This window comes from Salvelinus sp. IW2-2015, linkage group LG3, assembly GCF_002910315.2.
Source record: "Salvelinus sp. IW2-2015 linkage group LG3, ASM291031v2, whole genome shotgun sequence".
Classification (NCBI taxonomy): domain Eukaryota; kingdom Metazoa; phylum Chordata; class Actinopteri; order Salmoniformes; family Salmonidae; genus Salvelinus; species Salvelinus sp. IW2-2015.
This window is the reverse complement of record NC_036840.1, coordinates 22,679,934-22,696,365: the sequence shown is the minus strand read 5'-3', so window position 1 is coordinate 22,696,365 and position 16,432 is coordinate 22,679,934. Positions and strand designations below refer to the sequence as shown.

At 44.8% G+C, this 16,432-nt stretch overlaps 1 protein-coding gene and 1 non-coding gene across 3 annotated transcripts in view; both read right to left on the bottom strand.

Annotated features, from left to right (window-relative positions):
• Positions 1-16,432, bottom strand: part of shtn2 (shootin 2) — a 38,378-nt gene that overhangs the window by 11,554 nt on the left and 10,392 nt on the right. The window contains exons 1-9 of one of the 2 annotated variants that reach the window (XM_023971651.2): positions 10,639-10,970; positions 9,697-9,746; positions 9,436-9,496; positions 9,023-9,117; positions 8,568-8,748; positions 3,609-3,706; positions 3,441-3,522; positions 3,244-3,338; positions 1,586-1,732 (exon numbers count right to left, since the gene is read on the bottom strand). In XM_023971651.2, the coding sequence (XP_023827419.1) occupies positions 1,586-1,732; positions 3,244-3,338; positions 3,441-3,522; positions 3,609-3,706; positions 8,568-8,748; positions 9,023-9,117; positions 9,436-9,496; positions 9,697-9,746; positions 10,639-10,672 (843 nt within the window). In that variant the 5' untranslated portion in view covers positions 10,673-10,970. Of the gene's footprint in view, positions 1-1,585; positions 1,733-3,243; positions 3,339-3,440; positions 3,523-3,608; positions 3,707-8,567; positions 8,749-9,022; positions 9,118-9,435; positions 9,497-9,696; positions 9,747-10,638; positions 10,971-16,432 lie in introns of those variants that run through there. The other variant, XM_070435322.1, reaches the window with a different exon arrangement.
• Positions 13,985-14,067, bottom strand: trnal-cag (transfer RNA leucine (anticodon CAG)). The gene has a single exon. It is a non-coding gene; the product is annotated as a tRNA-Leu (tRNA).

The window sequence follows — 16,432 nt, the reverse complement described above, 5'->3', positions numbered from 1 at the left end:
GCTGCAACTCCCCTATGGACTCGGGAAAGGTGAAGGTATGGTGGAAATTACATGATTATGTTATAATGCTGTTATTGCATCAAATGGTTGTTTTATGCAACAGAATAAGGGGTTGTTAGAACGCTCATCTATGCGTGTTCTACTGAGGATGGGCCTCTGGAAGATTTACAATGTCTTTGGGGATACCGCATTCCAGAGCATGAGTTAATGTTTCTGTTCTATACGGTACCAGGGAGAGATGGCTCCAGTATGGAGTTGGGGGGCCAGACACTGGTCTCTACACAATGAGTTCTCATGTTTTTACAGCAGAGACTGTCTGCTGTGAATAATAAGTATCCTTCATACAAGGTACAAATCTGTCGTTCTGCCCCTGAACAGGCAGTTAACCCACTGTTCCGAGGCCGTCATTGAAAATAAGAATGTGTTCTTAACTGATTTGCCTAGTTAAATAAAGGTAAAATAAATGTTTTAATTWAAAAAAAAATCTTAACCTTGTGACCCATTCCATACATCTGTTGTGTGTCGTGTAGACTGAAGGAAGATGGACTTTGCTATAAAATGCTGTGGCTCAAACCAGCTCTTTGAGTCCTCATTGATCACCTCCAGGGGTGATTACCGACCAGCTCCATTACTGCAGTAATTAAATAATGAAGTTTGATTGTTTTGAAGAAATCTTAAAAGTGACTCCTTTTGATTACAATAATTCCACCACAAAGGTCAAGAGCCATGCGTCCTCTGAAACACGACTCTGCCAAGCCGCACTGCTTCTTGACACACTGCTCGATTAACCTGGAAGCCAGCCGCACCAATGTGTAAGAGGAAACACTGTCCAGCTGGCAACTGAAGTCAGCTTGCAGGCGCCTGGCCCACCATAAGGAGTCGCTAGAGCGCAATGGGACAAGGAAATCCCACCCCTAACCCAGACAATGCTGGGCCAATTGTGCGCCACCTCATGGGTCTCCCAGTCACAGCCGGCTAGGATCGAACCCGAGTCTGTAGTGACGCCTCAAGCACTTTGATGCAGTGCCCTAGACCGCTGTGCCACTCGGGAGGCCTAGACCTATACATTTAAATGTAACCTATTCAGATGCATTACTCAGGTATTATATGCCAACAAATATACTGTAGTTTCTTTTTTTTACCCCCTTTTTCTCCCCATTTTGTGATTACAATCTTGTCTCATCGCTGCAACCTCCCAACAGGCTCAGGAGAGGCAAAGGTCAAGTCATGCATCCCCCGAAACATGGCTTAACCCAGAAGCCAGCCACATCAATGTGTCAGAGGAAACACCATTCAACTGAAGTCAGCCTGCAGGAGCAAGGAGTCACTAGAGCGCGATGAGCCAAGTAAAGCCCCCCCCGGCCAAACCCGGATGATGCTGGGCCAATTGTGCGCCGCCTTATGGGACTCGCGGTCACGGCCGGTTGTGATCAAACCCCAGGCTGTAGTGACACTGCAATGCAGTGCCTTAGACCACTGCGCCACGCAGGAGGCCTAATATACTGTAGTTTCGAAGAGACTCAAACATTGTCTCTCTCACACACACACACACACACACACACACACACACACAACCCCCATCTACCTGGTTTCGGTAGTAGCGCTGTATGTCCTGTAGGGTACTGCTGATGTGGGCCACCTGTTCCAGAGCATGTTGGAGCTGGAGACTGGTCTCTGGACTCTGCTGCAGCACCATGCTCTGTCTCTGGGTCTCCTTCTGCTTCACCAACACCTGCCAGTCAGTCAATTAATCAATCAATCAATTGTCAATCATTCATTTGCTTTTTCATATTTTGTTTTGGACTGTACAAGAGTTATGACCAGCATACAGTCATCAGAGGTATGACTAGTGGAAAGGGGCGGTATGAAGTCAAATTAAATGAATATGGAATCCCATACAGAATGATGCCAAATTCTCTTCCAGCAGCATAGATAAAGCTGTAATATGAAGCTGTAAATGGTCAAATGATAGTGAAACTAGGTTTAACAAAATAGTCAGAGACAGTGAGTTTAGGAATTGAAAGTCAGTTAGTCACTTTCACTTTTGGCTCCCATGAGGTCGAACACAGTGAAGGTGTAGCGACAGCAGTCATCTGTGTGTTTGACGACACATCATCATTACAGTTAACATATTTACTCCCAATTACCCTGGTGTAAGCACTCTAAAGTCCCTATAGCACAAGGCTACTTTCACACAGATAGGGACCAAGTAGGGAGTGCTGTTTGACAAGGAAAAGGGCTGCTGGTTTCCACACAATATGCACGCACACACAGACACACACACACAAGCTTAGCTAAGTTATTTCCTATTTGAGGCCCACATCATTATTATGCAGCACGACACATGCGGAGAGAGAAGACCTATGAATGGGGAGTGTGTTTTCAAAACATGTGAAAGTAGACAAATAGAGGCTTCATACACACACGCACACACACACCATCAAACAAATAATGCTTCGCATTGCATTAAGAGTAAAGGGGGCTGAGTTGTGTGGTTGTCTCAGAACAGTAGGGGTCCTTTTCACAGGTAAGGATCCCTGCGAGGCGTCCCATTATGTGCCTGTCTGGTAAATAGCAAACAGCGTGCACAAAGGCGACAATTGCCAGCTTTCAATGTAAAGTGTCAAGCTAAAGACTGGGATGTGTTTAAAGCTATAGTCCCCGTTCTCAAACTGCCGCCATGATGGGTGCTCATTATAAAGCAGGGGGAGGGGGGGGGGGGGGGCTCTAAGAGGGGAGACTACTTTTGTTGTCCTCCTAGACGCCCGTAAAAAAAGAAGGAAAAGATAGCCGCCTTTGTTTACAACAGGGCCAGCTGGGGGAAACGTGAGCTGTGTGTGTGTGTGTGTGCCTGTGTCCCTCCCTTCTCACACCTCTTTGTATTTGTTTGGCTAATTTGTCCTCTTTTATGAATACAGATTGAATGGGTGTATCTACCCCATCCCCCTCCCCGCGCGCCCCACAATATGCCCCCGGTCTGAATGAGGAAGTGAGTGTCTGAATGAGGAAGTGAGGAAGTAGCCCTGCCCTCCCTCGGTCCAATGCTCCTCCATTCACTAGGACTGCCCCTGGGCCCTGGTTGAGGCCACTGCTGCTCCTTGTCTTCCTATGGCATGCCACCTATAGGAGTGTGAGATGGGTGCACACTCGCACGCACACACACACACACTGAGAAAACAGAAACACATACGCGTGTACACAAAACGCACAGAAATACACAAACAGAAACACAGGGTTGTGTACCTGGTGAGCGAAGACCTCTGCGTGCTGTCTGAGGCCCTGTTCCAGCTCCAGTTTCTGACTGATCTCTGTGAACTCCTCTGTCACTAGCTGGGATACTATGGACCCACATACAATAAAACATTGAACGTGACTTTGGCATGAGGTGAATAGAGCGTATACCATGAGGAACACTGATATGTGTCTGAGTGGGGTCTCACCTCTCTTCATCTTATTCATGTTCTTGTTCTGCTTGGACAGTTTCTTCAGTATAGCCTCTTTCTCCCCAATGTCTAGGGCCAACTGAGTGGAACATGTAGAAGAGTAGGAAACAATAAATACTTATAAAGTTTGACTTAGTACACACACACACACACATTGCTAGCTACCTGTTCTTCGAGCTGGCTCTGCTCTCTCTTCAGTGAATTGACCTGCTCACATAACTGCATCTTCTCCCCCAGCAGCTGTTCCACTGAGGCCTGCAGCTCTGACCATGATGGAGTGAGAGAGAGAGAGAGAGAGAGGGTGGGTGGGTGGGGGAGAGAGAGCGAGAAAGGGGGAGAGAGAGGGAGGGGGGAGAGAGAAAGTAAAATGTGAGAGAGGAAGATGAGCAGGTATGTCACGATCGTGTGGAAGAGATTCGGACCAAAACGCAGCATGAGGAAAATAAGCCATCTTCTTTTAATAAATGACCGAAGATGAACATGAAACGAAAACACTATACAAACAAACAAAAACAACAACAAATGATTGTGAAGCTAAATAACGCAAGTGCACAGACAAGCAACAAACGTTAAACAAGACAACTACCCACAAAAGCCTACTGCCTATGGCTACCTTAAATATGGCTCCCAATCAGAGACAAATGAAAGACAGCTGTCTCTGATTGAGACCCAACTAGGCAGCCATAGACATACTAGACACCTCAAATAAATTAACTATCCCATACACATAACAACCCATAGACTAACAAAAACACACACAACATACAATGCCCCACCCAACTCACGCCCTGACCAACTAAAACATAATCAAAATAACATAAAAATAGGTCAGGAACGTGACATAACCCCCCCTCAAAGGTGCGTACTCCGAACGCACCACCAAAAGTCTAGGGGAGGGTCTGGTGGGATCTGTCCATCGGTGGTGGCTCAGGCTGAGGGCGAGGTCCCCACCCCACCATAATCAATCCCCGCTTCTTTATCCCTCACAATGCCCACCCTCCAAATAACCCCACCTAAATTAAGGGGCATCATCAGGATAAGGAGCAGCACCAGGTGAGGGGCAACAACCAGAATGAGGGGCAACACCGAATGAGGGGCAACACGAATGAGGCAGATGAGAGGCAACACCAGAATGACTGGCGGACCTGGCTGGCTGGCTCTGGACGGCTCCTTGGGAGAGGTTTTTTTTTTTTTTTTTTTTTTTTTTTTGAAGCAAAGAAATGGATAACTGGACCCCAAATTCTGTCTTCTCCAGAGGTGTGGTTTTCCCTTTTTTTCTGCTGACTAACCTGAGGAGTTTTTGTATGGAGGTCAAATGTGTGTTGAATTGGGTTAACCCAAACAACGGGTGTAGTTGGCTATTTCTGCTAAACATCTGGCTCATGAATAAAGGTTTTGTAAAGCATAGGTTGGTAACGAAGTGTACTGGATATAAGGAGGCGGCTCTGGGACGGTCATAAAATGACAATCCCGGAACTTTAGATTAAAAACTATATCAGAGTTGTACCTGTTGTTCACTTTGATATGCCTCTTATTGTAAAATGGGCCCACTGATTTGCCACCCCTGCCTGCTTTCATTTTTTTGACATTTATTTTAATTGTTAGAGCGGCCACTGAGGCATTCTGGTCAATATATTGCAGGGGCGGCAACTTTTCACTTCGGAAGGGGGGCCCATACTAAAATTGCATTTTTTGTCGCCGCCGCCCAGTTTTATCATTGAAATGTGTTACAGAACAAGGCGAATGGTGTGCTTTTGGGCAGGATCCGATGCGTGACGCCTCGCGCGTGCGGAACTCTCAGGTAGGGCCTGTTGAGTGTTGTATATCTGAGAAAAATATAATACATTGTCCCCCCACTTCTAAGAACCGCAAAATGATTTGCGGACCCTGAATATAGGGCCTTTGGGGTGACACGGCAGCTGTATCAATCAAATGGCGAGAAGAATTTGATAGACCAAGTGACAGCATACACATTGTTTTGGATTACTTACAAAACAATCTCTTTCTAAATTCTCACAAACCAGCCTGCATCTAGCCATTGACTTTAGAAGACATGCGCTGTATTCCAAGTCAGGAATTGAGGAGTATCGGAAAAGTAGGTTGGTAGAAAAATGGGCCTTTTTAAAATTTTCATTGGTAGAACAGGTTGCACCCGATTTAAAGTTAGGATCATACATTTAGAAGCACCAGAATGTTTTTTCTATTGATTCTATTTGTACCTAATATTAATTTCTAGCTACTTTTTGAGCCCTATACCAACTATAAAGACATTTGTTTGTTATAAAAAGCTAAAATGTTGATGGCTCGCTTGACTGGCTCGGACGGTCATCTCGGGCCTCGCTGACCACAAAAACCTGTCATTTGAAATTAGTCATATTGTGGAAATATTAGGTTTCTACATTGTGTGAAAGGCACTACCTATTGAGTAGCGTCTTAGTGGTGGGAAAAAGTACCTCCATATTGTCATACTTGAGGTAAAAAGTACAAGAAAAAATGAGCTCAAGTGATAAGTTATCACCCAGTATAAATATACTGTCTAAAAGTATTGAAGTTTTATATATAACTTAAGTATGAAAAGTAAATGTAATTGCTAAAATATACTTAAGTATCAAAAGTATAACCATTTCAGATTCCTTATATTATTATTGTTTTTAAATTTACGGATAGTCCAGAGGCACACTCCTACAACTGTCAGACTATCATTACAAATAAGCGCAATTTTGTGTGAGTGAAGTCCGCTAGAACTCAGAGGCAGTAGAGGTGACCAGGATGTTCTCTTGAATGTGTACATTGAATAGCATTCAAAATGTTAGGGCTCTGGACGGTCATCGGCTGTGCACCGAAACAAATCTGGCAAGGAGGTCGCTGAACCTTGCTCTAGCAGAGTTAGGATGAGCATAGAAAGAGGGCCTCTGGCTGATCCGGTCTGGCGGAAGGCTTGGCTGATCCGGTCTGGCGGAAGGCTCTGGCTGATCCGGTCTGGCGGAAGGCTCTGGCTGATCCGGTCTGGCGGAAGGCTCTGGCTGATCCGGTCTGGCGGAGCTCTGGCTGTCCGGTCTGGCGGAAGCTCTGGCTGATCGGTCTGCGGAAGGCCTCTGGCTGTGATCCGGTCTGGCGGAAGGCTCTGGCGGTCCTGTCTGGCGGACGGCTCTAGCGGCTCCTGTCTGGCGGACGGCTCTGTAGGCTCATGGCAGACGGGCGGCTTTTGCAGGCTCATGGCAGACGGACAGTTCAGACGGCGTATGGCAGACGGGCAGTTCAGGCCGCCGCTGGGCAGACGGGCAGTTCAGGCGCCGCTGGGCAGACGGGCAGTTCAGGCGCCGCTGGGCAGACGGCAGTTCAGGCGCCGCTGGGCAGACGGGCAGTTCAGGCGCCGCTGGGCAGACGGGCAGTTCAGGCGCCGCTGGCAGACGGGCAGTTCAGGCGCCGCGGAGACGGGCAGTTCAGGCGCCGCTGGGCAGACGGGCAGTTCAGGCGCCGCTGGGCAGACGGGCAGTTCAGGCGCCGCTGGGCAGACGGCAGACTCTGGCCGGCTGAGACGCCTATAGGCCTGGTGCGTGGTACCGGAACTGGAGGTACCAGGGCTGTAAGGACACGCACCTCAGGGCGAGTGCGGGGAGAAGGAACAGTGCGTCCAGGGCTCTGGAGACGCACAGGAGGCTTGGTGCGTGGTGCCGGAACTGGAGGCACTGGGCTGGAGACACGCACCATAGGGAGAGTGCGTGAAAGAGGAACAGGGCTCTGGAGATGCACTGGAAGCCTGGTGCGTGGTGTAGGCCTGGTGGTACTGGACTGGGGTGGGAAGGTGGCGCCGGATATACCGGACCGTGAAGGAGGACACTGGCTCTTGAGCACGAGCTCCCCAACCTTACCAGGTTGAATGGTCCCCGTAGCCCTGCCAGTGCGGGCAAGGTGGAATAGCCCGCACTGGGCTATGCAGGCGAACCGGGGACACCACCTGTAAGGCTGGTGCCATGTACACCGGCCCGAGGAGACGTACTGGAGGCCAGATACGTTGGGCCGGCTTCATGGCATCCGGCTCGATGCCCAACCTAGCCCTCCCAGTGCGGCAAGGTGGAATAGCCCGCACTGGGCTTAAGGCCACCGCGTACTGGGGACACCGTGCGCTTTACCGCATAACACGGTGTCTGACCAGTACGACGCCCTCTTACTCCACGGTAAGCCCGGGGAGTTGGCTCAGGTATCCAACCCGGCTTCGCCACACTCCCCTTTAGCCCCCCCCCCAAGAAATTTTTGGGTGAGCCTCTCGGGCTTCCAGCCTCTCTTACGTGCTGCCTCCTCATACCAGCGCTCCTGGGCTGTGGCTGCCTTCTTCTCCTCCCTCAAGCGGCGATTCACACCAACCTTAGCCCAGGGTCCTTCTCCATTGAAAATTTGCTCCCAACTCCATTCCTCTTCTCTCCTTTGCTTTAGTTCCTTCCCTCCTTCCTCAATCCGCTTGGTCCTGTTGTGGTGGGTAGTTCTGTCACGATCGTGTGGAAGAGATTCGGACCAAAACGCAGCATGAGGAAAATAAGCCATCTTCTTTTAATAAATGACCCGAAGATGAACATGAAACGAAAACACTATACAAACAAACAAACAAACAAAAACAACAACAAATGATCGTGAAGCTAAATAACGCAAGTGCACAGACAAGCAACAAACGTTAAACAAGACAACTACCCACAAAAGCCTACTGCCTATGGCTACCTTAAATATGGCTCCCAATCAGAGACAAATGAAAGACAGCTGTCTCTGATTGAGACCCAATCTAGGCAGCCATAGACATAACTAGACAACCTCACAATTAACTATCCCATACACAATACAACACCCATAGACTAAACAAAACACACACAACATACAATGCCCACCCCAACTCACGCCCTGACCAACTAAACATAATCAAAATAACATAAAAATAGGTCAGGAACGTGACAAGGTATCTTATATCTCTTTACATTTTCTTGGTCGGTCGGGTAAAAGTACAAAAACAATCCTCTCAAATCTCAATTCCATTGCCTTGTGATACTGCTATCTCTCACTCATGTTCATACATTATACAGTATGTGTTCAGGATGGTAGTTGTTGTGTATGGTGGATCTCAGACTGTCTCTATACCTCTGATCTGTGCCTGTTCTTGCAGCACAGCCTCCTCACCGCTGTCCCCATCAGGGTTGGGGTCGACCCCCTGGTCAGACTCCAGGTCAAAGGTCACGGTGGCCATGTTTTCAGGAAGCTTAGGGAGGAGTGGCAGCAGAGCCTGGCTTCTCCTCTTCAGAACCTTGTTCTCTTTGGTCACCTTTGTGTTCAAGGAGAAAGATATCTGATAAGAGCAGTGTTCTTTATTCCACAGGGCGTGCRGGCTTTTGTTCCCGCCTAGTAGTGATTCAACTTATGAACTAATCATTCGAGCCGTTAATCATTAGCTGACTTATCTGTGTTAGTTTTGTTGGCACAAAACTTGCACACCCAAGTGGGACACTGACTGGTTTAGTGGATGACATCACTGAAACATTCTTTTGGAGTTCCAACGCTGTCGCATGATGAACTACAGTAACCATAATACAACCCACCTTGACAGCGAGGGCCTCTGCACTCTCCCTGCAGGAGCGTTCAATCTGGAACTGCATCTCTAGGACATCCATCTCCTTCAACAGCTGAGAGGATACTGAGGAGAGAGAGGGAGAGAGACAACGGGAGTGTGTGGAGAGAGAGAGAGGAGAGAGGAGAGAAGAGAGAGAGAGAGAGAGAGAGAGAGAGAGAGAGAGAGAGAGAGAGAGAGAGAGAGAGAGAGGAGAGAGAGAGAGAGAGAGAGAGAGAGAGAGAGAGAAGAGAGAGAGAGAGAGAGAGAGAGAGAGGAGAGACTGACATGACGCTGTGCTGGTGAATAGATCTCATATGCGTGCGCATTTATTCTCATTACGGAGCTTCATTGGAAAGCTGAGCTCCCACCATGTAATCAAGGATGTTGATTGGTGCAGCTCACCTTCCTCCATCTCAGACAGCTTCTGACTGGCCTCATCCCTCTGCTTTTCCAGAATCTCACATTCAGGACAAGATCAAACAAACAGAAACACGAACAGAGAAATCAGTTCACTTTTCTTACTTTTTATTGCATATGAAATAAATAAACAACGTACTTGGAGTTATTATAAAGATAGGATCATGGATATGGGGGGGGGGTGGGGGGGGGGGATTCAATACGAGGAAAACACTGCTAGGGCATCACAGATGCTATTGAAGATACCTGAATATCTCCTTCATCTTCAGAGGAGCAACTGCTTTCTCCACCGGAAGCTGAGAAAATTGAGAAAAAGTCATTCCAGAAGCAAAATGTACAGTTATCACAGCTCTGAATCATGAATAAGTGGTTAATAAATGAGGAAGAAAGACATTAGAATCCAAATGAGTCAGGTTTTCACTACAGATGTAGGATCTTAATTTGAGCCAGTTTGCTACAGCAGTAAAATAATTCTGCAGCATCAGGAAATGTGAATTATTATGTGGATTAAAATGAATGGACATTTTAGTATGGCTTGATACAGTTTTCATATGGGAAAATCAAGTCTGAAATTTCAAAGTGGAAATTACAAACGTCAGAAGCCTTTTTAAACCTCAAATACATTACAAGTTTAACATTTCCTACATTGCAGGAAAGTTCTCCTGCAAGGGGTGATCAAATTAAGATTTTACTTCTGTAGTACTTCACAGACCCTAAAAGAGGAAGCTCCACCTTCTGTGAGAATACAGGAAGAGATTCCGGAAGTCTCACTTTGAACAGGGATCTGAACCATGCCTTTCGCATAACCACCCAGGATTATAAATAATGGAAGCATTATTAACATGCTACTTTTATGCAAAACATTGAAATGGAACATAGGCTATACAGTAGTTTATGGGACTGGCCTGCGCATTAGCCATATACAGTACCTGCAATAATGGATGGGCTTTGTCGTCATCAAGCAAAAAGGTTAGGGATATCAGAAATATTTACATAATTCACATGAAATATCAGATAGTCACTTAAGTATTTGTCTAAATAAGTCCATGGCAACTTTCTCACTACCAAATTCATTTACCCTCCAAGTGCAGACCTAATTTCAAACAACAAAAGCTGTAAGTAAGGTATGGAATTTGGACCAGTTGATATACCAATTTAATAATACCCCTGAATCGTTGACAGTCTCACCTGCGGCAGTGCTGTTTTCCCCTTGGAACGACATGATTACCCAGCTAGCCTCCGGTTCTTTCGCCTCTGGTTCTATAGCCTGTGGTTCTATAGTCTTTGGTTCTATACCCTCTGGTTCTATAGCATATGGTTCTATAGTATATGGTTCTATAGCTTCTGGTTCTATAGCCTCTGGTTCTATAGCTCTGGTTCTATAGCCTCTGGTTCTATAGCTTATGGCTCTATAGCCTCTGGTTCTATAGCCTCTGGTTCTCTGACTCCCTGACAACAGTCTCCTTGTTCTGTTCTGACTCAGGATCTTACTCCGCCTTTGACCAGCACACACATTCCCACAAACACACACACCCCAGTGTGTAGGAAAGGGAACCGAAAGTCTTGACTTGAAGTGATACAAGATGGGGAGTTGTTTACACATACTCATACCAGTAGTGAAAAAACTATAATTGTGCATATTTTAGCACAGGGTTTCCCAAACTCCATCCTGCCCCCCTCCCTCCCTCATGTACGTTTTTGGTTTTTGCCCTAGCGCTACACAGCTGATTCAAATAACCAACTCATCATCAAGCTTTGATTATTTGAATCAGCTTTGTAGTATTAGGGCAAAAACCAGACCTAGACCAAGAAACCCTTATATAGCAGACACTCTTATCCAAAGCAACTTAAAGTGGTGAGTACATACATTTTTCCCCCCTCTTCTGGTTCCCCATGAGGGTTGAACCCACAACCTTGGTGTTGCGAGGACCGTGCTCTACCAACTGAGCCACACAGGTCCAAACTTTAAGGTTAGGACCACTACATTGGATTCTTCCATCCTAACATTGTCATCAATGACATCTCTGCATGTCCTTAAAAGATCACCTTCTTCCACTAAACACCTGAAGTATCCCCAGCCTCAGTATGAAATTGTGCACTCCAGTTGACATCTCTAACGGGGACACTGTCTTTGTAAATCTACAGTCAAATTAAAGTGTGTCTGTCAGGAGAAACCATTCCTGGTATCTTCATATTACAGTAGAGGAACATATTGTGTGCAAACCAAATGTCACCGTATTCCCTATGTAGTGCACTACTTTTGAACATGACCCATTGGGCTTTGGTCAAAAGTAGTCCACTAGATAGGGAATAGGGTGCTATTTGGGACACAAACCTTGACCTCTGTTTGCAGTCTTAACAGAGATCTGCCATTAAAAACTTTTTTAAATCATCCTGGAAATGACATGACATAGATTGGGAAGAGGAACCCTCAATTATTCACACAAACACACACACACACACACACACACACACACACACACAAACACACACACAACCAATTACTCAGACTATTCTCCCCCATGTTATTTATTCATAATCCCTAGAGTGGATATTATTGTTTTTAGCAGCATACAGCTTCACAGGGACCAGGCCTATATCTGGTAAGGGCAGAGACCTCCGTTCTAGCCCTGATGTTCGGATTAATAATAAAACAACATGTAATAAATACCAGCATCGTGAAGGGAAAGACTGAATTCAGCTACAATCAACCCAAAAAGAACAGTACTGACGACTCTGTCATACTTTTCAGCGGTAGAATGATTTTCCAGTACTGATAGACTGACCCATGGCGCTACTTTAAAACTGGTTGGAKGGTCTCATTCGTCATCCTGAGAGATGGGTATGGTGGGACACTGCAGCACTTAGCCTATGTTCTCTCCGATAGAGTTTTTATTGCGAGGTTTTTTGTGAGAATGGATTGCAGCGGTTTGGGTAGCGTAGCTACATTGAAACAAAACGTAATTGTGAACGTCAATACTTTACAAACAGACCCACAATAACCATGGCACAACTATAACACAAAACTAGAGGGAGTGGGACACACCAATAGGCTACCTTTGAAAAAAACAATTTGACTATCTATGAAACAACTCATGCTTTTAATTTATCAAACATGCGTTTACCTCATGTCTTACACTATAAACCATTGTAAATGGGCCAAAATGTTTTAACACATATGTTTCTAGATCCATAACAAACATTTATGGTTTTGATAAATGTGATTTTGATCACGATGGCATTATGACTGACTCCACCCTTCCTGGCCACCGCGGATAAGTGCCCCCCCCAGGCTTCTAGATCTGTCTGTCACCGTGGATACGTGGCACTTTGTTACGTCAATTACAGAAGGGTGATAAAGGTGAAAATGKCACATAATATCATCGCTGTCTGTTGGCATTAGCAGTGGAAATTATCCCAGTGAAAGACTTGCGGAGCACTACTGGACGCATAAACAAATAAKTGGAACAAATAGGCGGAGAGAGCTAGTGAGGTGTAGGCCTAACCTTAGTTGACCTGCCTGTAGGCCTGTTATTAAAAACTGTTATATGATGTTTTTCCTGAATCACTAATGAGTTGGTAACATTTAACACAAAGAAAGGCTAGCCCAGTTGAATATAGTCACAAAGTCACTATTAGCCTACCGCCCATACACCTTACCTGTTGTGCGCCAAAATTGTCAATGGAAAAAATCTGGCCCATCCACCGTTCTTTTTCGCTCCTATTTGTACGTTTCGTAATCGTTGTAAAGACTGATTCCATGCATTAGAGCATTATCTATCTTTTATCAAAGCAAACCATTGAGACACATTCGATTCATTATTTTAAAGCCTTAACCAACATGGAATTCATTTAATCAAATGTTATCGCTTTGGATGGATCACAAGGTATACACATCGGGGGAAATTATGGGGAAAATATTTTGATCAAATATGTTCAGAATTTTTTCAGAACTATTCATGGTTCTACACCTTTGTAGTTGATGAAAGGCATGCCATTATAACAATTGTTAGAGGTTGTCCATGGCCAATTTCTAGAAGTTCCATAAAATGGTTTAGTTTTACAATTAGGCTATTCGACCAACTCATCTGACATTTTTGCATACGAAATAAGACTCTATTTACATTGATTCCTGCAAAATAAATATACATGTTGTTGCTGCTTTCAGATGTTTTTTGTTACTTGTATAATTATTTATTTATACATATTTGTTTATTGAAACATGAAGAATATATATATAGGAAAATACTTTTTTACATCAAAATGTTCAAATAAACGAATTATAAGATTAATAACTATACAAACATTTATTCAGACAGCCTGGTGAAGATATTGGCCTCCACCAATTATTGCAATAGTTATTGCACAAGACAAAATATGAATTAATTCTAATTCTGAACTTGATTGATTTCTCATCTTTATGTTGATTATGTAACACGAATAAATGTTGTGCAATGAAACGAATAGAGGTTAAAAATACGAGAAATTAGCATTATCATTCGATTTMTTTTCTCAGAATTTGCGCAAAACGTATTGTCAGAAGTGGGATTTGAACCCACGCCTCCAGGGGAGACTGCGACCTGAACGCAGCGCCTTAGACCGCTCGGCCATCCTGACACACAGATCTTTGAAAATGTTGCAAATATAATAGCTTTTGATCAGCACGTGTTTTAACACGTTTAACGTTTAACACGTACATCCTTTTGAGAGTCTGAACATTGGCATTATATTGCAAAACATACATTAGCGACTGTCTCTGCTAGAAATGTTTACGTTGGGAATCAACACTGGGGTCTATCTGGCGATTTCAGAACCGACTTCAATGGAATGAGATATGTTACTACTGGACTAGAATAAAAACGTGCTACGATGGAAAATTCTTTAGTTAATAATATACAAGATAATATTGTTATTATAATAAGTCATTGATGTAGCCTATGGCTCAGGGATGATGCGTAGGACACTGAAAATGAACCCATTTTCATGTTCTATTTTTATTATAGGCCAACATTTTCTATTTTTAATAACAGGCCTACCATGTCTTGTTTTTGACCTCACTCATTGGATGCCATATGGACTTTTATTATTTTATTTCACCTTTATTTAACCAGGTAGGCTAGTTGAGAACAAGTTCTCATTTGCAGCTGCGACCTGGCCAAGATAAAGCATAGCAATTTGACGCATACAACAACACAGAGTTACACATGGAATAAACAAAACATACAGTCAATAATACAGCAGGAAGATAAGTCTATATACAATGTGAGCAAATGAGGTGAGATAAGGGAGGTAAAGGCAAAAAAGGCCATGGTGGCGAGGTAAATACAATATAGCAAGTAAAACACTGGAATGGTAGATTTGCAGTGGAAGAATGTGCAAAGTAGAAGTAGAAATAATGGGGTGCAAAGAAGCAAAATAAATAAATACAGTAGGGGAAGAGGTAGTTGTTTGGGCTAAATTATAGATGGGCTATGTACAGGTGCAGTAATCTGTGAGCTGCTCTGACAGCTGGTGCTTAAAGCTAGTGAGTGGGAGCTATAGTGGTTTCATGCTTCAGAGATTTTTTAGTAGTTCGATTCCAGTCATTGGCAGCAGAGAACTGGAAGGAAAAGACGACGAAAGGAGACATTCGGCTTTGGGGGTTGACCAGTGAGATATACCTGTCTGCGAGCACGTCGCTACGAGTGGGTGCTGCTATGGTGACAGTGTGAGCTGAGATAAGGCGGTGTTGGCTTTACTTTAGCAAGTAGACTTGTAGATAACCTGTAGCCAGTGGGTTTGGCGACGAGTATGAAGCGAGGGCCAACCAACGAGAGCGTACAGGTCGCAACGGTGGGTAGTRTATGGGGCTTTGGTGACAAAACGGATGGCACTGTGATAGACTGCATCCAGTTTGTTGAGTAGAGTGTTGGAGGCTATTTTATAGATGACATCACCGAAGTCGAGGATCGGTAGGATGGTCAGTTTTACGAGGGTATGTTTGGCAGCATGAGTGAAGGATGCTTTGTTGCGATATAGGAAGCCAATTCTAGATTTAATTTTGGGGTGGAGATGCTTAATGTGAGTCTGGAAGGAGAGTTTACAGTCTAACCAGAGACCTAGGTATTTGTAGTTGTCCACGTATTCTAAGTCAGAGCCGTCCAGAGTAGTGATGCTGGACGGGCGATAGGGGTGCGGGCAGTGATCGGTTGAATAGCATGCATTTAGTTTTACTTGCGTTTAAGAGCAGTTGGAGGCCACGGAAGGAGAGTTGTATGGCATTGAAGCTCGTCTGGAGGTTAGTTAACACAGTGTCCAAAGAGGGGCCAGAAGTATACAGAATGGTGTCGTCTGCRTAGAGGTGTATCAGAGAATCACCAGCAGCAAGAGCCACATCATTGATGTATACAGAGAAGAGAGTCAGCCCGAGGATTGAACCCTGTAGCACCYCCATAGAGACTGCCAGAGGTCCGGACAACAGGCCCGGACTCAACACCAGGGGTGAGAAGTTGCATTGTTGGAGAAATTAACTTATGAACTGTTTGTTTATTATCACCATCATGTCTTGTCTGGGCCAGCTAGCCTTAAAGGGATAGTTCAGCGATTTTACATGTTTCGATATTTGTTTCCTTACCATGACAAAATATCTAAATGTGTCAAATCGCTGAACTATCACTTCAACATCCATCCTCACTTGATGTATTCAGACTGCTCACAACAAAACAACTTATTTTTTATCCTCAAATCTCTCCATTACTCAATCATCTGGGATCCTAACCAATCCCGCCCTTTCCCGGCCCTGCCCATAGATTTACCCCTAATATCAACGTGTTGTTATACATGTCTATTTACAAGCACAGATGTAATACATCTTATGCCCAAGAGTGAGAGAGACAGAGAGAGAGAGTAAGAGAGATATAGATGGAGGGATGAACAGGGGGTGGGAGATGGCAGAAGGCAAGAGGGAGAGAGAGGGATATAGATGAAGAGAAAGAAAGAGAGA